Genomic DNA, 22,500 nt, shown 5'->3' on the forward strand with positions numbered 1-22,500 from the left:
TTACATTTTGTAATGCATGTTTTTTTCATGTAATTTTAATTATTTATTTTATTTATGTGATTATGTCATCTTTATGATTATATGTTTATTTAAACATGGTATTTATTTAACTATTTATTTTCATTTTGTTATACTTTATTCAAATGGGTTTTTTTCACATATTGTCTTTTTATATATAATCTTTTATTTGCAGGATTTATTTATTTATTTTTTGAAGATTTTGTTATATATTTTTTTTTCTAACCCTAACTCTAGTTTTCACATTATTTTTTATTTGCATGTTTCATAATTATTTTGTAATGAATTTCTTTTTTTTTTGTTATTCATTTGCATGTGATCTTTTCCCACCTGATTCATTTTCATGTTGAGTGTGTGTGTGAAGATAGAGTGGGTGGTTGTCCAAGTACAGTGTGTGCAAGAATAAAGTGAAAAGTGTACAGTTAAAAATGGAAATATGCAGTTGTGCAGTTATGATGTGTAGTAGGATGTGTAGTGTGCAAGTGTGCTCTCCAGTCCCTCTATGTGTTGCACTTGTCATCCTGTCAGATCCTGATATCTCTGTAGCTGAATCTCTTCATCCTCTATAGTCCTCTTTTTCAAAGACTGCACTGTTGACATGATGTAGCTTGCACACAGCATGAGGTGAGCACAATCGACTCCTCTGCTGGGAAGAAGATTACATACGCACATGCAAAACAATATCACTAAGGCATCATTTTCATATAATTGTCTTTCCCCAGCAGGAAGAGCAATATCTAAGCTCAGAAGCATATCAGTGAGAGCAGCAGGTTGGGAGTCTAGAGCATTAGCCTCATGTTAAATAGTTAATGTAGCTTTTACTGAGTTACATCACTTTGCTTCTTCCTGCTATCACTCATTACCCCACTGATATATAATATTCATACTGGAGAATCTAATTCAACTGTTTTTCATATCCATCAAAATTACCTGCTCTGACTTGGAACCATGAACACATACATAATGTCTTTGAAAGTGATGCTGATAGACAGGGTGTGTCCACATCTCCTGGTGCCAGGGACACACACACATATGCACAAACACACACATTCTATCCAAAAAGGCTGGAGAACATAGACAGTTTGTGGTAAACATATCTGATGAATCTCATCTGATCAATGTTAGTTTCACTGAGCAGAGCAATTTCTTGTAAATATTTTGTGCTCTAAAAAAATAATATGCTGTTTATTCATCCTCTCTCCGACATCCCGATGACACTTATTGCTTTTACGGCCCAGTGAATGTCAGACCAGACCCGCCCCCACCCTAAAAGGCAGCAGGTCAAAGTTCCTGTTTTCCATTATGCTGCTGGTTGAATTTGCAATCAATCCAGTTGGAAGCACTTGTGCCTCAGCTGCCCTGTGACGATCCTGACTCATGCAGAAGGACGCTTGTGAAAATTACACCATTTATTTGTTGGTATAATGGGTGTTGGATGGGGTTGTAATTACGCTCATACAGGTACAGGCTAATATTCCTGTCCATCTGTTAAAAGAAAAGATAGAAACCCTCACACACAGATCTAAGACACATTCAATTTCACTCCTTTTAAGCACTGGGGGAGGTGAAAAATCCCTGGGATACCTTCTTGTGTGTGTAACCTTTAAACAAAATGTGTCATGCACAGCAGGCAGTATTTGCAATAAATGAAGTAGAATATTGCCATCGACTAGCATATTGCCACTTTAATTTGACTTTTTTGTTGCTTTATAGTCAGTCATTTACTATTGGTAACCTGTGCTCCAAAGCTGGTGTTATGTCCTTCTTGTTTTCTCTCCTTTCTTCAACCACTATGATACATTTTGTGGTTATTGAAATACCTGAAACTAGCCTTTCAAACTTAACTCAATTCTCTGTAAAGCAAGTTCTCTCTGTGTTTGTTTTTACAGTAGTGATATCTACATCATCTTCTCTCACTGGGACTGGTTCTCCCATAGTAGAGCTTTTCACATCCCCCACACTTAGCTGACCAAAGAAACAGTGCATATGTTTTGCTAGCTTGGCTGGGTGTGTATTCCTTGCTTTGCCACATGGTTTCTTTGTGAGGCTACTAAGTGTCAGGTTCAGGTTCAGGTTCTCTCTAATTTCCCCCATCTTTGTTCTGGATCATGTCCTCCCCCAGTGTTTTGGGCTCAGAGTTGTGTTTCCCCCACCAGTACTATAGATTGTTAACCGCTGAACCTACTGCATTGGTTTCATTATCTACAGCCATTTTGGAGTCAGCTTGTGGGTTAGCATCACTAGAATGGCCATGTTGGCTCCATCATTATAGCACTTATGTAACAGTGTGTACTAATAAGTCTGCTATTTTTGCCAGATTGGAATCATTTTCCCACCATTCAGCAGTCATTCACAGCACCAGGTCAGTTTTTCCACATCCGTCACAGTCTGTTTCATACTGCTTGCATGTTTTCTCACCAACTTACCACAAACTATTTTAAATTTAGCAGAGTCAAAACTGCATGTATGCTCAGGAGAGTTTTAGCACACAAGCAGGTCATGTGCCTGTGGGTTTTGCCCTTCAAGATGAATTGTCAAGTAATGTCTTGCCACTGTCTAGCAGTGTCTAGGAGTCCTTTAAGGGAAGTTATTATTTTGAGGATTGGGAAGTGAACCATTCATGGAACAGCCTTTACCTAAGGGCATATAATGTTCATGTCTTGCGGGCTCCTCCATTAAAGGTGTATGTGGCAGCTACTGAACTGCATCACAGCACCATGAATAGTATCTCCCTGAGGATGCATGATCCTGTTAGACCCTTTTTGGAGTGAGGTGATGTCGTTCTCCATGGTGTGAGATCTCTAAGGACCCCCTTACAAGTCTTTGCAATATGGGGAGCGGAAATGGGTGTCTATTTTGATTTCACCAGCACAGAGTTCTAAGTTTGTCCTGAATCCATTGGTAGTAAAGATGAATCTAGAGTGACATTGTGGGTGAATCTGGGATTTTTTTCTGCAGGTAATTTGAGCCATTTTTGCAAACCAATCTATTGATCTTGTGGTATTTCATGAAGGTGGCTTGGTACAGGTCCTACAATCCTATTTAAATCAAACAGAGACAGTCCAATAGTAGGATTTTCAGAGCTTCAATTTTTTTTTTCACAGAGGAAGGACATGTGCACTCCCTTATCTAAACAAATAAATATCCAGTGAGCAGAGTCATGACAGTGTATTTGAACAAACAGCATTATTTCAGCAAATCACATTGTTGTTGACTAAGAGCTAGTTGATTCTCATTGCCTCTATAACTTCAAATATGTACACATCTGCTGTACTGTACACACGTTACCACAAATTCATAAGGTTGACAAGTCATAGTTGCAAAAGGATAATCAGTAAGGAATAATAATAAAAAAAAAATCAACATGATACCTTAATGCTCTCCTTTAAAATATTTTAATGCACACCGATTCTAATTTTATTAGCTGGAAGTGCACCATGTGGATCCGATTGAATTGTTTTTGCATTTATTGGAATACAATAGAGATATGATTGTAATTAAATCTGTATTTGTTTAGTGGTTCAAATATATTGCATTTGTTTTCTAGATATAAACTAGAAATAGATGTGATCTCTGCCACTATGCCTTGGAAACAATGAGAAAAAAATGGAAATAGAAGACATTTGAAGATTATAACCTTATTCTGATTAACCAGATGCCTCTTTGGAACTTCCTGGAAAGCTTTATATGGTTTTATCTAGTGTGACTGAGTAAGTAATAGGTTGCATTTGACAACTATAGCCAGAGAAATTTTCCAATCAAACTGACAGTAATTTGTGTTTTCTCATATTCCTGAAAGATCAGAACACTATACCTATGACACACTATGACATTCGTCTATAATTCTACTCGCATACAGTCAAAATACAATCTTATAAGTAACATATAAGTAATAAAAATAATTTAATTTGAGAAGGCTAAAAAAACAATCAGAAAACACCCTGGAGTAGGTGCCAACCTAATGCAGGGCACAATCACACACACCTTCACATATTGCAAGACCACATTCACTTCCAGTTTACATCTGTATACAAAAAAACAAACAAAAAAACCCACAAATGCAAATATTGTGAGCACTAAACATATTCAATTTCAAACACAGATAATGCTGTTATGCTACACAAACAAATGCGTGCATCCAAGTACAAAGTAGTGTTCCCAGCCATATGACGCATTGTTAAACATTACCCCAGGCAAATCAAAAACAAAAAAAAAGTATGCAAATCTACATTTTACTGCTATTTGATTTCTTGTATATTATTAATTTCACAACTTGTGCCAATTTGTGAATTTGTGTGCTTGCATTCACTTACTACAACCAATTTCAAAATGTCAATCAGCCTATAATGCATGCCTTTTAAACTGGTGGAGGAAACAGGAGTACCCAGAGGAAACCCCTGAAGCACTATGAGAACATGCACACAGGTTGGAGGCAAAGTTTGAACTCTTTAGGCTTTACAAGGCCAACACATGCTAAACAGAAATAAACCAACATTTAACCATATAACCCTCAAACTTTTTTGTATGTTTTTTTGCTGACATTTTGTAGTACTTTCTGGTTATTTTTTTCATTCTAGTTGTGGGTGGGATTTTTAAAACCTGGCAACCATCTCCAAAATCTATCGCGAGAGTTCAACATTCAAGTAAAAACCTCATGTGACTTGTCTTTTGTCTCACCCGGCGGGTTCATAGTCCCTGAACCCAGCAAGCTTTCTAAAACATGAAGTTCCTACAGCACTTTCTATTTTTATTTTCTCGTCTCAGTCATTGGCATGTGCTTGTAAATGCACAACAGTATTAAAGATAATGCGCAGTGTACAAGCTCTTTATTTAATTAATTAGATATAACTACTTCATGTTACAGCTAAACATATGCAATACACTGACCAAATCATCCACTTCAATATGTGGTGTTTGCTCCATGTTCAGATTCACTGAAAAAGCTTCAGGACATCCTACTAAACCAGTGCCAGGAAAGAGATCATTAGGAGGGAGAATACTGACACCTAGTGTTCAGATTGATACACGTTTTCCAGTGGGCGGTTCCAGATGTTCCCAAACCGGGTTCCATAATACCCTCTATCCACCAAACATCACGGTTTTCTCTGCTTTAACACACCCAATCAGCAAGAAAGGAAGTACTCCAGGATCAGGGTTCCTCGGTCTGTGGGGAAGACAATTTAATGCTTATGATGCAATTAAACAAGTCAGGGTGGCACAGCAGTGCTGCTGCCTCAAACATTCAGTGTTTTATCCTGTCTGGACACACTTATCCCATGTACAGTATATGTGAATTTTCTTTTGTGGTCTCAAGAGTTTTAGAGGTAGGAATGGTTCTTCAACTGTTGGATAATTATTAGCCTATATACTGCTGATATGTTGATTGCTGACTCTAATCTGGGTTTTTGTAGATGATAAATAAATCGTATAGAAATCTTGAACAAGAACATGACCAAAATCTAATCCGACATATTGATATTAATATCTAAATTTAGTTTTCCATCATATCAACATCATCATATTAGGACGTGATTTTAGACCTAAGTCACAGGCTATCAAATTACATGTTATGTATATATGTACAGTAAATATGTAATATAACATTTTTTAAATCAAAATCATTTATCTGATATTCAATCACATTATATACTGACAGGTAGATTTAAAAATATCATTTCTGGTTCATGTATTATTTTGCATAGGTGATGTTGGAAAGTTTACATGTAATGCTGTATCAGTAACCAGTAGATAATTTAAGCAAATAAAAATATGAATAAAGCAACAACAACAACAACAACAACAACAACAATAAAATAATAATAATAATAATAATAATAATAATAATAATAATAATAATAATATAGGATGGTAGATAATTACAGTTAACTTCCAATTAGATAAATGTAACTAGCCTTTTGGCTTTGTTAGCAGAAGTACAGCATGTGTCAGCAAGTGTCAGATGCTTAGAAATGCTAATGTCTGCATTTTAATTGTGTGAGTGGTTCATTGTATTTAAGCTCCACTCATGACTACAGTAACAGACTACACTGCTAATATACAAATTACCATTCAAATGCCTTCTGTTTTCTGTTCATTGTATTAGTCATGGACATTTACAAAGAACACATGCTGAAGGGTGAATAACAATACAAATGACTACCCAGGCCATTTATATATATATATATATATATATATATATATATATATATATATATATATATATATATATATATATATATATAACTCACTAGGTAAATGATTAGATGTATAAGTGCTTGTTGCTATGGAAATTAATGAATTGGTTTCATACCATTGGAATTACAGGGACAGTGGTTGCTTTGAAGCTCTCCTGAGAGAAATGGCTATGTTATGAGGTAGCTATGAAACATTACACCCACCACATAAAGAAACACCTCATAAAGTCCATTTAGCAGAAGCCAGTGCTGAAGTGTCACAGTTCAATACATGTTTTTCTTTCTGTAACAGAATTGACTCTTGGTTATCTAAATCTCAACAGGCAAACATTCACCCATGTTGTTTCTGTACTAAAAAAAAAAGAAAAGAAAGCTTGTTTACCTAATATAATATAATATAATGTAGTGTAGTGTAGTGTAATATAATATAATATAATATAATATAATATAATATAATATAATATAATATAATGTAGTGTAGTGTAATATAATATAATATAATATAATATAATATAATATAATATAATATAATATAATATAATATAATATAATATAATATAGAGAGGTGTAGGACGTTTTGGAGACAAGGTGAGGGAGGTGAGATTGAGATGGTTTGGACATGTGCAGAGGAGGGACATGGGGTATATCAGTAGAAGAATGCTGAGGATGGAGCCACCAGGAAGGAGGAAAAGAGGAAGAGCAAGGAGGAGGTTTATGGATGTGGTGAGGGAAGACATGCAGGTAGTTGGGTTGAAAGAGGCAGATGTAGAGGACATGGGGGGGTATGGAGACGGATGACTGTGGCGACCCCTAATGGGCCGAAAGAAGAAGAAGAAGAAGAAGATGATGATGAGAGGTATGTGACAGCGGTGAGCGAGTGGGGGAGCGGAGCTGGACGGAATGAGCGGCAGCAGCACCTGCAGCTGATGAGACTAATCAGTGCGCTCTGTTTGAGTCCGGCGACCCCAATAAAGAGGAGCGAGACACCAGCCACGGAGAGCAAGAGCCACCAAGCAGAGACGGGCGGAAGGGTTGGCGAACTGTGACTAAGCGCGGGCGGACCCCAGGAAATGGTATGCCGGTCCACGAGGAAACTCGGCGGGCGCTAGAAATGGAAAACGTGCCGATCCGCGAGTGAGGCGGGCGTACGCCCTAGGAAGGCGGGAAAGACTGGAAGACGTCCCGAACCGAGTGTGTTGGTGAGCCCCGGCGTGAGTACTGAAAAGATACGCCGGGGTGAAAACGAAATTAAATAAAGAAAGCTCTGCTTGGTGAACGTTTGCCTGTCTCTCTTTCTTCCAGCGCGTAACCAGTGAGTTTGCCACAAATATATAATGTTGTATAATATAATGTAAATTACTCTGATCATAAATCTTAGTATGAAACATACATTAGATTTCATTTCAAAACTCTTCATATATAGTTTTAACCATATATATATATATATATATATATATATATATATATATATATATATATGTATGACTATGTTGGTAATACACAACCACAAATTAGTGAATACACATTGTACTAATTGCCAGTCCATCGTGGGTTATCTTGCACATACACATACCTTCCTAGGTGCAGCCCACAATCCAACTACTAGAACACAGTAGTAGTTTGTGCATGTTGATTTGTAGGTCTAAATTGAATTTCTGATGACTGGAAAAAAAAACTCATCTAGAGCTGGGGGAGTACATGCAAATATGCTTTGCCCAGTTACTTAAGTCCAGGCTCAAATTGGGGACTCAGCGATTCCTCCTGTACCACATCCCACAACCATTACTGAAAGCACTTTACTTGTTTTCTCTTAAATGTTTATTGACTACCAATACATTTTATTTAATGAGTTTTGCATTGCAGAGGAAGTTTTATTAATACATTAATTCATTCATTTTACTTCTACTTTACCTGCTGGGGGTCTCAATTGAAACAGGAGAAGGGCAGGCCAGACTCCTCTATACTCAACTATAGATTCCAGAACCTCTTGGGGGATCTCCAGACTTTCCCAACTGTGAGATATGATCTCTCCAGAAAGTCCTGGGTCAGCACTGGGGTCTCCTCTAGTGGGAAATGCTCAATACAGCATAATTGTTAAGTGTACAAAAACACTTTAACTGGCTCCTTTGCTTAGAAAATGCTGGAACATTTCTTTTACATTGCTTTTCTTCGTGTTTTTATTACGCATTAAAATATGTTATCGTTGTATGTTAGGGAATTTAAAATGCATCCAGTCATATATGACAGACAACATATTTCGGATCTTTAGCCTGACCTTGTGTCACCATGTTGTATTGATCTGCCACTGTTACAGTGGTGGGCCGTGCATTTGGTACCTGTGCCTTCAGTGGGGACTTTCCCGACTTAATCCACCTCTTAATACCACCACTATAACGTCGCGATTATAGAAACAATTAATACAATACAAAAACGCAATATAATGGGAGGCTTTTCAGGGTAAATGCCATTTTACTAAAGCAAGAAACCCAATTAACACAACTCCAAACCTCTACACTACAACTGCAACCGTGCCACCTACATCATCTGGAGCAGTTCAGAATCAATTTTAGTCCAATAACATGACAAAAACATAAAAATGTAAATAAAATACAACCTACTCACCAGACATGCATAGTCATAATGTGCACCGCTCCTCAGAGGCTGTAAGTCAGTGGTACTGCTCGTATTCACTGGTCTGGAAGTGGTGAACAAACCCTTTCCTGGGCTGAGACAAGCTAACTAGCTTCAGGGTTGGGCGACCTCCTCACCATGTCTAGCTTTTCTTGAAAATGGATTTTTAAGTATGTCTGAGACCAAATCAATTTCTCTTCCTCCGTAGGCATAAAAAAGTCTAACTCTGATGTATTAATGTGCAGCGTGCACAAGTGTTTTACCAGTGGTCCCTCTGACCAACCAATCAGAAGACGGAAAAATGCTGACGCTATTCTGGACCAGCTAGCTGCCCTGTGAGGCAAATATAAAATCTGATTGGTTAAAGAAATAGAGCTATTTCTTAAGGAGACTATAGTAAAAAGGCCAGCAGTACATACCTTGAAGGCCCTGGGCAGATTAGATTTACATGGCAGTACATAGAGGCTGAAATCTGATTGGACAAAATATCTAACATCTACAAATACGTACTGGAAGCAGTGCTGCCAGGAGAGACGCAACGAAATGAAGAGAAAAGACTGTTGGGAATAAATTAATACAATTTTATGGAACAAATATTAGAATTTAGGTTGTAAATGTAGGTCAGTGCTTTTGATAGTGTTTAGGCCAGCAGAGAAGGCTTTGCTGGCCCTGACCGCCCGCCACTGCATAGTTGTATCATATTGTTTTACTGTAGCTCGACCCCCTACAATTTTTAGATTAGATAGATAGATAGATAGATGGATAGATAGATAGATAGATAGATAGATAGATAGATAGATAGATAGATAGATAGACAGATAGATTATGAATATTGATTTTTTAATATCTTCTTATTGTATCTTTAAGGCCAGTAATTTCCCCCTGCTTTATAGTCACAGGATTTTTGTTAGAATTGGGCGTCCACTTACAAAGAGATTTTCACACCAGCTGTTACTGAAAGCCTCCATGACAATGTGAAGAATGCCATAAAGTGAGAAAGTGCAGTCAAAATTATTCAATGCTCCACCTAATACTGCACAGACCTATGAAATAAAAATATACAATAATGTGTAATGTAAAAATTTCAATTTAAATGAAATTTGAGTTTTCATATTCAGTTTGCGGTAAAGAATTTTGTGGTGAAAAATGATTGTTCTATAATGATGCTTGAATATGTTGTACTCACATTGCAAATTTATTAACATATACAGTAGATTTTCCCTCAGTGAGGGCAGTGTTACTGACATTAAGTGGGAAAAAGTAAACACTGGTATATTTCTAAAAAAGTACACTATATTGCAAAAGATTTATGGAAACCTGCCGCTGCTTGCAACCTTGGGGTAACTATGGACAATTAACCATCCTTCTCGCTCCCTTCACTGGCTTCCAGTAGCTGCACGTATCAGATTCAAAACACTGATGCTTGCCTACAAGGCCAAAAATGGACCAGCACCATCTTACCTCTGAGACCTCATTACACCTTGCACTGCACCATGCTGTCTGAGATCCTCCAGCACTACTCGACTCTTACCACCTTCTCTCAGGGTAAGAGGTCAGTATACTTAAAGGCTCTTCTCTGTTCTGGCACCGAGGTGGTGGAATGAACTTCCCCTAGATGTCCGTACAGCGGAGTCTCTAGCTATCTTCAAGCGACGTGTTGAAGACCCACCTCTTCCCGAAACACTTAAATTAGCACTTTCCAAGTTTGCTTCATCAAGAGTTATAGTCTGATTTATATTACGTTTGTAATCTAGCATACCAGTGTAGATTTATACATTGCTAGAGACTCAAAGCACTTTTGTACATCGCTCTGGACAAGGGCTTCTGCTAAATGTAAATGCAAATGTAAATGAAACCTAACCATAATATTTATTTATGATTGTTTACCATTCAGATTTAGTTCCTGTTTTGCTACTGTTCAGGGAATGATTTCAACTCGATTTTGGAGCCTCGCTGTGAAGATTTCTGCTTATTCAGCTATAAGAGCATTAGTGAGGTTGGGCACTGATGTTGGGTGAGGATAACTGATGCCCAGTCAGCATTCCAATTTATCCCAAAAGTGTTCAGTTGGGTTGAGGTCAGGGATCTGTACAGACCATTTCTTCCACTCCAACTTTGGCAAACCATGTCTTTATGGACCTCACTTTTTGTACAGAAGCAATTATTGGTCCAAATTATACTATGCATTTGATTATATACAGAAACAACACTGAACAATGGGTCTTATAAGAGAAAATACACAGCCTTGAAATAATGTTCAGGTTGCTAAATGAATGAAATTGACAGGTAGGAGCAGTTATGGTTTTTGACTAAAGCTCCTATTGAAAAATAAATTACTGCAATCTAAAAGCTTTGTTTTGATTGTCTTTAACATTGCGAGTAGACAGGGTGTGTAGAGTCTGTCATAATCTTCTGCACACATTTCCTTATGTTGGCTACACCCAGAAGAAGGCTGCACCCAGTGATCTCTTCAGCTGTGCTGCAGTTTGTTCTTGGACTGTACTAAAGCAGTTCAAACCAGAAAGTTTCAGATGTCGATATAATTGACTTAATAATGTCTGAGTGGAACCATTGCTTGCTGTAGTTCTATTGCAAGAAAAATACTCTGAGAGAAAAGAGTAGGCATTTAATTCTGACATGAGACAGTGGGATATTGATCATTGTATAGATGGAAAAATAGATGAAATAAAATATATATTTTATACGTTTGTCAAAAGTTTAGGGATGAATATAGTGTGAACCATAATGCCCTGACACATATGCACATTATATGCATACAATCGATGCACTTTTTTGCTTGACTGGTTGTCAATGATTAAAAAAAACAATAGTTGAAAGTTGAATTTGTTTCATTTTGAAATGTTATTCCTTTTTCCATTTGTCTATTCAGCACATGAATGGACACAAGCTGTTTTAATTTGTTTAAGCCATATGGTAAAAGCAAAAACAAAACCAGTCCAGGCACATTATAATGTAGATATCTGTTCATGATGATTGAATAGGGTTTTGGTGTTTTAAAGAGAATAGAACAGAGGTTCTATGTTTTTTCTTCATTCTGAGGAAGTCACAAAGCCCCCTGTATGGCCAACAGCTTTAAATAGGTATGGATGAATGAGGAAATGAGGCAATGGCCCATGAACACTTAATCAGAATAATAAAAATAGAATTGAGCTGTGATGTCATGCTGTGACGGATGCTCTTTTGTGTGTATGTATGTGTTTGCTCCTGGAGAAAGCCTTCCTATATTATAGACTTCTAAATCCCTGCATCTTGGTATTTTTTAATAAATCTAATTAAATCATCAGCTGCTTAATTTCTGCACACACTCAGAACAAAAAGGATTTAGCTATTTGACAAAGCATGTGGCTTGATGATGGAGTCTGTGAAACTGGCAGATTTGATTGTGTGTTTGAGTGTATGTGTGTGTGGCCTAAACCTTAATGAATCTGACCATTAAAAATGATTTTTATTATTCTCATAAACAAAAATTCTCTTTGGTTACTATGGTTAACCTTGGGGTAAGATCTGAGGGTAGCATTCATTGTCTGGATTCAGGGTATCACGATTTCCTGAATCAGCACCAAATTATTTTTGAGTCATGCTGCCCCACCCTAACAGTGAATCTTACATTGGTTGGTCAATAGGTATCATTGATGCTCTGTTTGTATGTTACATCATCTCTAAAACCACACACACACACACACACACACACACACACACACATGCGTACGCACACGCACACACACATACGCACGCACGCACGCACACACACACACACACACACACACACACACACACACACACACACACACACACACACACACACACACACACACACACACACACACACACACAGACTGTTCCAAAGCACCAACACATCTAAAGTGTATGGTTCTTATATGAAGATTTATAATGTACATGAGGATGAATATTCTATCTATCTATCTATCTATCTATCTATCTATCTATCTATCTATCTATCTATCTATCTATCTATCTATCTATCTATCTATCTATCTATCTATCTATTAATCTTCACAACGTATAGATAGATATATAGATCTACAGAAAATGTTGTAAACAGATCAGCAATAAAGTGTAAGAGTGTCTTACTTACTAAGTTAAAGAAGGCAAGGGGCAGGACCACCTAGCACGTGTGCCCAACCCCCATTTCCATTCTCTAAACACACACACAGTGTTCCTCACACACTCTACTTCTCTTTGACTTTCTTTCCAGTGTCCTTCACTCAGAGCTGTGTGCTGCTCCTTGCTTCTGCTTCTTCTTCTTCTTCCCTCTCTCTCTTTTTTTATTCATCTCTCCTGTGGGTGAGATACCTTCAGCCTCTGAGTCCAGTTTCAGGAGTTCCAAGAGCAGTCAGTGAGTTTCATTCAATAATCCGAAGGCATCATGAAGTTTGAACTGGTGCTGCTGTTTGCCCTGGTTGGGTCGTTTTGTACCAGCATACATGCAAGTAAGTCACACACACACACACACACACACACACACACACACACACACACACACACACACACACACACACTCAGAGAATACACTTTCTATCATGCTTTCATTCATCGTTTACCTTTTTAACTTATATTGGTTGGCTTTTTTTATTTGTCCTGCTTACCTGCATACACACACACACACACACACACACACACACACACACACACACACACACACACACACACACAAAGCTTATTTCTTATAGTTCTTTCTATCCCCTTCTTCAGTCATCGTTAAGTGTCCAGTTTATGAGTCTCTCCAGCGTTCTATCTTTGACTAACCCATTCTCTGAGCATGGCATTATACTGGCTTGTTCAGTAGTTTTTTTCCTTGAACATTTTCAAGGTGTGAATGTTTTCTCAACATTTTCTCACTTTATTTTTGGACCAGTTTTATTGAACAGCAATGGAAATTTCAAGCAGCTGCTTTGAGATAAAGCCACAGATTATGTCATGTGCGGTTTAACACTCTCTCTCTCTCTCTCTCTCTCTCTCTCTCTCTCTGTCTCTCTCTCTATCTATCTTTTTCACTTATTCACATGTGAGACACTTTTAAGAACATGATGTAATGGTGCCATGTGTGTTGGTTCAGTTTTTACAGCGAGATCTCTTTTTCTTTTCCCTCTCTCTGGGCAGGGTCATTTGAGCATATTAATAGATCTGGCCCTATATTTAAGAATAGCATTTAGTGTTCAGTGAACAGGCTGGTTAGACTTTTCGTCTCGAGTTATGAAGCCTGTGACTGTGTGTGTGTGTGTGTGTGAGAGAGAGAGTGAGAGAGAGACTCAAATTATGCCCATGCAGGGCGGGTCCCCTCGCCTTATGTCTCATGCTCACTCCTACATGTCACCATCTTTGGCAGGGTATCAAGCGTTCACCCCCGCAGGGTCTTGTGTGTACGTGTTATTTTTAAAATGCAACCTTTAGTGACACGTCAAGTGCCTGTTACAATCCCACGAACCTGGCACGATAAACAAACTCTTACTAAAAAGCTGTCTTGCAGCGCAACTCAGCTTTTCTGCTGCAATTAACTGTAGTGAAAGTAGTAATAAAGACACAACAATGAACAACTGATATTGTATCTGTTTTATTTTTATTTATTTGACTTAAAAAAAACATATCTATTTATTCTAATCTGGTAAAGAAAGCATGTTGTTTAAAAAAGAAAACTTGCTATTTGGCCAATATTATAGACTGATAATGTGTATATGTACAATAAAATACACAATATTTGTTCCAAACTGATTCCAATTAAATGATGATTAAATGGGTATTGAAGGAACCTTGGAAAATCAGTCAAAAGATGAGAACAGATAAGAGCAATGGATAATGGATTTCAAGATTCAAAGTTGTAGGAAAAGATATATTCACTAACTGCACTCTTAATTGTCACATTCTCCATAGGCATTGAGTCAAGTGCACTCATTCAATTTATCACCAAGGCACTAAAGGACCTACAGTAAGTGATAGTGTATATGGTTTATTAGTATATTTTGGAGGGTGGATAGTAATCTACTTCTGTTGCTGGGATTGAGTTTTAAAATGTTCAGGATAGTGTCAGAAACAATGTGAGAGCTTTCTCTTTCTCCCCTACTACATTATAATCTATTTGGGACTGTGTCTGTGGAGCTGAAAGAGGCTGAACCTATTCACACTTCCATAGATAATACATATGTAATAAAATACTAACAATAATAATAATAATTATTAATAATAATAATATTAATTTTATTATACAGTATACATTAAGCATAATTGCACTGTTCTATCTCTGGACATTATTGAAGATTGAAGTGATATGAACATCAGTGTAACTTTTGGCTGTCCCCACTTCAGGGTGTGTGTGGGTGTGTGTGTGTGTGTGTGTGTGTGTGTGTGTGTGTGTGGGAGTCTGTAAGATTTTATGAGAGTTTCTGTGCCTCCCCAGCACAAAAACATTCCAGTTTCACACTCCCCTCGTGCACACAGCCCTGATTGAAGAGACAAGATCTTGGCCCCATAACTGACCCCCAATCATCACAATTTGCAGTGGAAGCCGATTGTGATTGTGATTAATTTGATTCTCTCTCTCTCTCTCTCTCTCTCTCTCTCTCTCTCTCTCTTCTTCTTCTTCCTCTCTTTGTCTTTTTCTCTCTGTCTTCCTTTTTCCTGCTTTATCCTATGCTCCATCCCACCCCTCTGCACAGTTTTCCCTTTTATGGTTCTTTGTCTTTTTGCTGTAGGAAAAATTTTTAAGCTTGGTCATAGTTACTCATTTTGTAGGAAGGGGCATGCTGATTTTCAGTTACAAACACACACCCACACCCACACACACAGACACACACACACGCGCACACTCTCCATCATCCCATACATTTGATGGTAGATGATATCCTGTGGCTCGAGGCCATGAATGAACCATACACCCCGTTAAAACTGTTACACAGCCTTGCTATTTCTCCACCTTGCCTGCCTCGTGCTCCAATGGTACATGCTCCTCTGTGTCTCTGCTTCCAACCACTCATACTCCTAAAGCTGCCTCTGCTGTCTATGTCCCACAGCTGTGCTGCCACGCCTAGAACACAACTCACCAAGGCTGTGTGTAAGAGCTTATGCATATGTGTGTGTGTGTGTGTGTGTGTGTGTGTGTGTGTGTGTGTGTGTGTGTGTGTGTGTGTCTGTGTGTCTGTGAGAAAGAGAAAGAGAGAGTAAAAGAGTAGGACGGGTGGGTAGGAGTTGTAAAGTACATTTTAATTATACAGCACATTTAAAGGTAACATTCATTGACCAAAGTGCACAAATTGGTTTGGTCTTCCATCACTTAACACACACCCATGCAATGAAACTCATTCAAATGTACATAATGGATGGTTATTGTTGCATATTCTTTTACAAGTCTGGATTAAAAAAGAAAAAAACACACGAAAAGACGCGGCACAACGAACGTCAGCTAGACTCAACTGCAAAAGCTTGACTGACAGCGAGAGAACAGATTGCCCTCTTCTGCTTCACTCCTTGCCACTTTACTCTGTGTGAGTGTGTGTACAAGCATGTCTGTGTGTGTGTGTGTGTGTGTGTGTGTGTGTGTGTGTGTGTGTGTGTGTGTGTGTGTGTATAAGTTTTTGTACGGAAGGAAACCACACTTAAGGCTAATTGTTGGAGTCCACAGCATAATGAGGGAATTGTTAACAATGTCTGTTAGGCATAAAGTGCAAACACACACACACACACACACACACACACACACATGCGTACACACGCACATAACCCTGTCGTCATAATTCTCTCTCTCTCTCTCTCTCTCTCTCTCTCTCTCTCTCTCTCTCTCTCTCTCTCTCTCTCTCTCTGTACAAACAGGACACAAAGTTCTCTTCTGAGAGACCACCCCCTCCTAGTCATGTCTGTGTGTGTTTTTGTACCAGTCTGCTGCTAATGGTGGTTTCGCCTAAATGACTGAATGCTTTATAGCATGCATGGCTTGTGGCGGTAAAGATAGCAGAAATGCCCTCACTCGCCCAAATGCCATAGCAGAACAATGGAGGACCCCTAAAAAAACGGAAAGGACTAAACAAGAAAATGACGTCATGTACAAGAACAGTTTAATACTGAATTTGATTTTGTGCATGCAGATTACTATTCTCTATTATTTAAGACTAAATAAAACACATTTACTGTTGAAAAATAAAATAAAATAATATCTATAATTATAACCTACAATCATATTCCACTGCAGAATTCACTGGAGGCAAAATGCATTGTTACATAAAAATAGTTTGGCACGTTCTGAACACTATTTTGTACTGATATTTAGTTTGTGAAATGTTACCCAGTGTTTGATTAGAATTGATTGGCTTGGCTCAGAGTGTTGCGGCATCCTTTTGACGAGACTTTAAATTGCCATCGACATGGGCCCAGAAACTTCCCAGATATTGATCTCAGCTTATTCGGTCAATGTATCACATCAGTCATATCTAAAAAAAAAGTATATGTTTAAAAAGGGTGATGTTTATTGTAAATGCTAAACAATATATGCCATCCAATTATGACTTATGCCAATCTTGCTCTGACTGAAAGAACTATTTGTACTGCTAACAGAAGAACACATATCTTGTACATTTGTCATGTGAAAGTAATAGTAAGAGAAGGGCTAGCACAAGAAAATCTTTTTGCAATTCTGGATTTTCTCCAGGGAGAGGGCAGCACAATTAGTCTTACTATCTACAAAGATATCGATCTTATCTTATCTTACATTATCTTATATCTTAAAATATGCAGTGAAATCACAATGTCTGGTGTTTTGTTGGAAACTCTTAAACAATATACTTTGCCTGAAACTTGTACTTAAGCAAAGTAGAGCAATTTTAATATTGAATTAAATGTTATATAAGGAATAAATCATGACAGGGTGTGGTGTCATTGGAAAATAATCAAAACTAGTGTTATGCAATGCGACCTGCTGTGAAATGGAATTACGTTGTGTTATAATAGATATTTGAATTTACAGATGTATAAATCAACCCAAAGCAGTAACACACACAATTTGATACGTACAAATTTTATAGCATAATTTAGACACTATTTACTTGCATAAGGTATAGCGCCTAAAACTCGGTAACTTTGTGGATAAATATTTTCTACCCCTAAGCTAAGACACTGGTCTCTAGTGATCAGTAGTCAGGGCTGTTATTGTAAGGGGTGGTTCCCTCACACATATGGACTCCAGCTGGCTTTGATGCTAGGAACATCTGTGCTTGTGAAAGATACTGCAAAGACACTTGCGGCCCAGTTCAGTTTAAAGAGTGAAAACTTTGAATGATAACACTGAAGTTTTTTCCTCCCAAGAACTTGTGCTTCTTCCCAGCTACATCTGAAGGAAGTGAGGCGACATGTTTGGAATGAGTGATGACGCAGACAGGATATAATCTCGTCAGGGTGGGATTTAGGAGGGGCCTTGTCTTGGAGGTGTGGATAGGACATTTTGTGTGTGTGTGTATGTGTGTGTTTTGTGTCATTTTAAGAAAGACAGTTCGTGTCAGATATAAAATATTGTCTAATCGGTCTACAAAAGATCTACAGTACATATATATATATATATATATATATATATATATATATATATATATATATATATATATATATATATATATATACACACTATATAAGACACTGTATAACGTCACCTCAGACCTATTTATAAGCCCATTAATATACTTCTATTTTAAATACTTGCTCAACCTGTGCATTTGAAGAAGAACATATGAAAATCTAGACTAATATGCAACTTAAAAACACAAATAGCATGTATCCAGCCCTTTGTTGATTAGTAATATAAAACTGTGTCCTTCATTTGCATACTGAAACATGACAGGTTATTATGTTTAATTATGCAATAACACCCACCAATCAAAAGCCAGTAACAAGCCCTCAGCCTAATTTTTAATTTATAGTATGCAGGTTATTGTAAGTGATCTAATGATAAAAAAAAAAAAAACATTTTAAGCATAGTTTTTCAATGACGTTAAGCCAGCCTAGTATCAACTTCCCCGTTTTGTAAAATGCTGTACAAACCTTAACATTTCTTCACTTTTTTTTTCTTTTTACACAGGTACCCTTGTTACATCCACAGAATTGATAGTGACTGAAACTGCAAAGACATTACATGAAGAGGAGACTTCTTTAGGGGATGTTGCCAGCAAATCACTAGCACCAACTACTACTGAAGCTGTGACGGAGAAACCAGAGGTGCCGTCAGCTACTCCTGGTGCTTCTGCAAACGAAACAGAGACACCAGCTCACACAGAGCAATCAGAGGCACCGTTAACTCCTACTACAGCTCCTGCACAAGAAAAAGAAACAACAGTAGTTTCGGAGAAAACCTCTGAAGGACAAGTGGACATTTCAACCACACAAAGTATAACTGAAGCTCCTAAGACAGATAATACAGCAGATAATACTGAAACTCCAAATCCAGGCACAGTTGGAGAGTCACGCGGGAGATCTTCAACGTCTGACCAAATGTATAACACAGAGAGAGACCAAGTGGAAGTGGAAGACTCGGAGGGTGAGATATTTTCATAGACCTTTAAAACATTTGCCAGATGCTATTATCCAGATCGACATAACCAATATTCCTTGTTATATACACACAAAGATTATTTATTATATTTACAACTCTCTCTTTCTCTCTTTTTCTTTCTCTTTGTAGCTATGAGCACAGGTCAGGTGGTGGGCATTGTATTTGGTGCACTGATCGCTGTGGTCATCATCATCGCCGTGATAGTTGTGGTGGTCAGGAGGATGGGACAATACTCGTAAGTGTCCACCAGCAGGTATCACAGTTTTGTGGAACATTCATGTGCTAGAATTGTTTTTGATTGGATCTCACTCCCAAGCGGTGCAATTACCAGAGAATCTGGACCTTAAATTAAGTCCAAGTGGGGCATATACATGGTGGGATATTTATTTATTACATTTATTTACAATTATGCCATATAACAGACACTCATATCCAGAAGGATTTCTAGATGTGCTTTGCACCTTTAAACAAAACATATCCTAGTACACATAAATCAGGGTCTATGAATAAGCTAAAGCAAATTAAGCAGAACATAGGCTAGTAGTTATTAGATTATGTAAAAAAAAAAACCTGTGTGTCAGTGGACGCATGTTTTAACCCTTTTCCCTCCCAGGCTGGTAGCTGTCATTTTATATTGATTCTTATCACAGTCGAAACCTAGCCATATATAGTCTGTTCATAGGTAATGCCTGAGGTAACGACTAGCTAAAATAGCATCAGTTATTAGTCTGCAGCTGCCTAATAACAGGGTTCTAACAACTTTAATCGCTAAAACAGCAGACCTATTGTGTTCACCTTTCTACATCAAAAGCAATATGTGTCTAATTGAGCACAAAATAACAAGTAAGAAACATCCAAGTTGCCTAGTTGTGCTGTGATTAGGATGTCATTGTGTACGAAACTGCAGCTATTAGACTGTTTAATGTAAAGAGAGAAAAAAAAACAGTTGCACCAAAAAGTGTCATCAAACTATAAAAGACATTTGTGTTACCAACACTAAATCAATACCATACCTGAATTTGAATGTAATGCTAATTAATTTCAGGGTATTATTGACAACAAGTCATAAATAACTTTAAATGAACAACTGTTATAGATATACAGTAATCATGTTCTAGTCTTATTACTAAGATCCATAATCAATCTATCATAATTTTTTGATTTCTCCTGAAGTTAATTCTGTCAAGGTAAGGACGTGTGATTCTGCTGACAATTTTGTGTGCGTCAAACTAAAGTCCTTCCGATGTTGTTGCTCTTTTTAGCCCCTGAAAAGGAAGGAGACCCGACAGGAAGAAACGAGGAAGAAAAGAAGAAGAATAAGAAGTTCTGGAAATCTGAACTACTGAACTGATGTCATTTCCTGTCATTAAATAAGTGAGCTAGGAGTACTCTAATCATCCAGGACTATTAGGGCAGCATCCTGCTTTCTCCCCAACCCTCGAGCTATTGATATGGATGGTCTGCCCTTCCCCCAACAAACATCAAATTCCCATTAATCCCCCAAAACAGCCAAAGATTAACAGAAAGTAAAGGAATAAGAAGAATTTGAATGTCACATATAGGATTAACAGGTCAGAGTTGTCATAAGGAACTAATGAACATATATATCATATGATATTTTAAAACAATAGGGAGAGATGAGGGAAATTACAGATTTATAAAAGAGTACATGGTGTAAATAACACAAAAAAAATGCTATAACTCACCAGCCTTAACCTTCTTTTAATTTTATTTTGCATTCTATGTATCAAAAGCATGCATGCACACACAATCACAGTCCTTGTGTCTGTATACACATTCAGTTTCATGTAAAACAACAGCATTTAAGCCCTGGAGTAGTATGATGCATAAAAGGCATCTTATAACAATAATTATAAAGAGGCTGTAACCTGTTGTAAGCTGTCAAAAGCAGATACTGTCAGGATGAATAGAGCCTGTATGATGTCTTCCATAATGTTTTTTTATGTGTAACCAGTTACTTTAATCCTGGGATATAACATTTTGACAAAACATTAATAAGTGTGGCAGACCGGATACATTGTATGTTCAACTCTCGCAGTTTATTAATGTGAATTTGAATAGATGTTGCTGTTTTTCACAGCCTCCCTTTTCAGCAGCAATCACATCCTATTTACTTTTGCTTGACAGCATAATGCCAGTGTGAATGCTGCTCAAAGTTTTGCAACCAGAGTCATTTTTTTTGGAAAAATTTTCTTCAATCTGGAAAATATTTAAGAAGCTTAGAGACACTCAGGTCTCATCAGACTTTAACATCATGTGGTCTGGCTACCAGACTTGTGTGTTAACCTCAGGTTCACTGGACTAGAAGTAACTATTTTCGCTGTGTTATTAAGGGGTGTGTGTTGTGCTGTGCTTGCTTTAATATGTGCACTGACTGACAAACAATTTTTAATGTAAAAGGATTTGAGACACTGCAACTATTTGCAACGATGTCTTTTTTTTTAACGCTTATAGTTTAAATGCCAGGTCCTCCCTTTACTCTCTGCTGTCTCATTTTATTTAATTGCAGTGTTTTTTTTTTTTTTTTTTGTCTTTTTCTGTTTGGATGTTCATCTTCATATTGTTTCAATAAAAAAGTGAAAACATGATTATAAACGTTCTGTTTATATGAGCATTTCTGTAACAACGTTTTCTAATATAAAATTTCAAAAGTTATAAAAGGTTTCAGTTAATTGTTTACATGCCGATATCGATAACCAGCCACTATTTATTATCTTTATTATCCTAATCTTTGCTGGTATTAAATCAGAACTAAGTCTTTCGTTTCGCTGTCCCAGTCTCTCTCTGTACCTACGTGGTTAAGATTTGGTCAGTTTAGTAACGTGAGGCACATAACGTTGGCACTTGTGTGTGTGTTTCCATGTGGTTTTAGGCTGCAGCCCAGCTAGGCTCTCTCTAGCTGTGAACAATGGGGCTCTTATAGCATGGAGACTCAGTCAAACTCTCAGCCACAGTACAGAGGTGCCATGAAAAAAATTACAGATGGGTGGGGCATTTCCTGTATGTGCAATATAGACCACATGATGACCGGAGATATTAAAACAAGGACTGAATCGTATACATTGATGAGGGATC

At 37.5% G+C, this 22,500-nt stretch overlaps 1 protein-coding gene across 1 annotated transcript; it reads left to right on the forward strand.

Annotated features, from left to right (window-relative positions):
- The first annotated feature begins 13,031 nt into the window (after positions 1-13,031).
- Positions 13,032-22,020, forward strand: si:ch211-156j16.1 (uncharacterized protein LOC564557 homolog). Its single transcript, XM_046872366.1, has 4 exons — positions 13,032-13,315; positions 18,934-19,389; positions 19,534-19,639; positions 20,667-22,020. Exons 1-4 carry the CDS (start codon positions 13,252-13,254, stop codon positions 20,671-20,673), a joined length of 633 nt encoding a protein of 210 aa, XP_046728322.1. The 5' UTR covers positions 13,032-13,251; the 3' UTR covers positions 20,674-22,020.
- Positions 22,021-22,500: the final 480 nt, after the last annotated feature.

This window comes from Silurus meridionalis, chromosome 17, assembly GCF_014805685.1.
Source record: "Silurus meridionalis isolate SWU-2019-XX chromosome 17, ASM1480568v1, whole genome shotgun sequence".
NCBI classification, from domain to species: Eukaryota; Metazoa; Chordata; class Actinopteri; order Siluriformes; family Siluridae; genus Silurus; species Silurus meridionalis.

What these genes read in the sequence shown, in the direction of transcription:
- si:ch211-156j16.1 (XM_046872366.1), top strand. Translation starts at nt 13,252, where the DNA reads ATGAAGTTTGAACTGGTGCTGCTGTTTGCCCTGGTTGGGTCGTTTTGT. An exon ending in TTGTACCAGCATACATGCAA is followed by an intron (nt 13,316 to 18,933) that starts GTAAGTCACACA and finishes CTTTTTACACAG; the next exon opens with GTACCCTTGTTACATCCACA. An exon ending in GGAAGTGGAAGACTCGGAGG is followed by an intron (nt 19,390 to 19,533) that starts GTGAGATATTTT and finishes TTCTCTTTGTAG; the next exon opens with CTATGAGCACAGGTCAGGTG.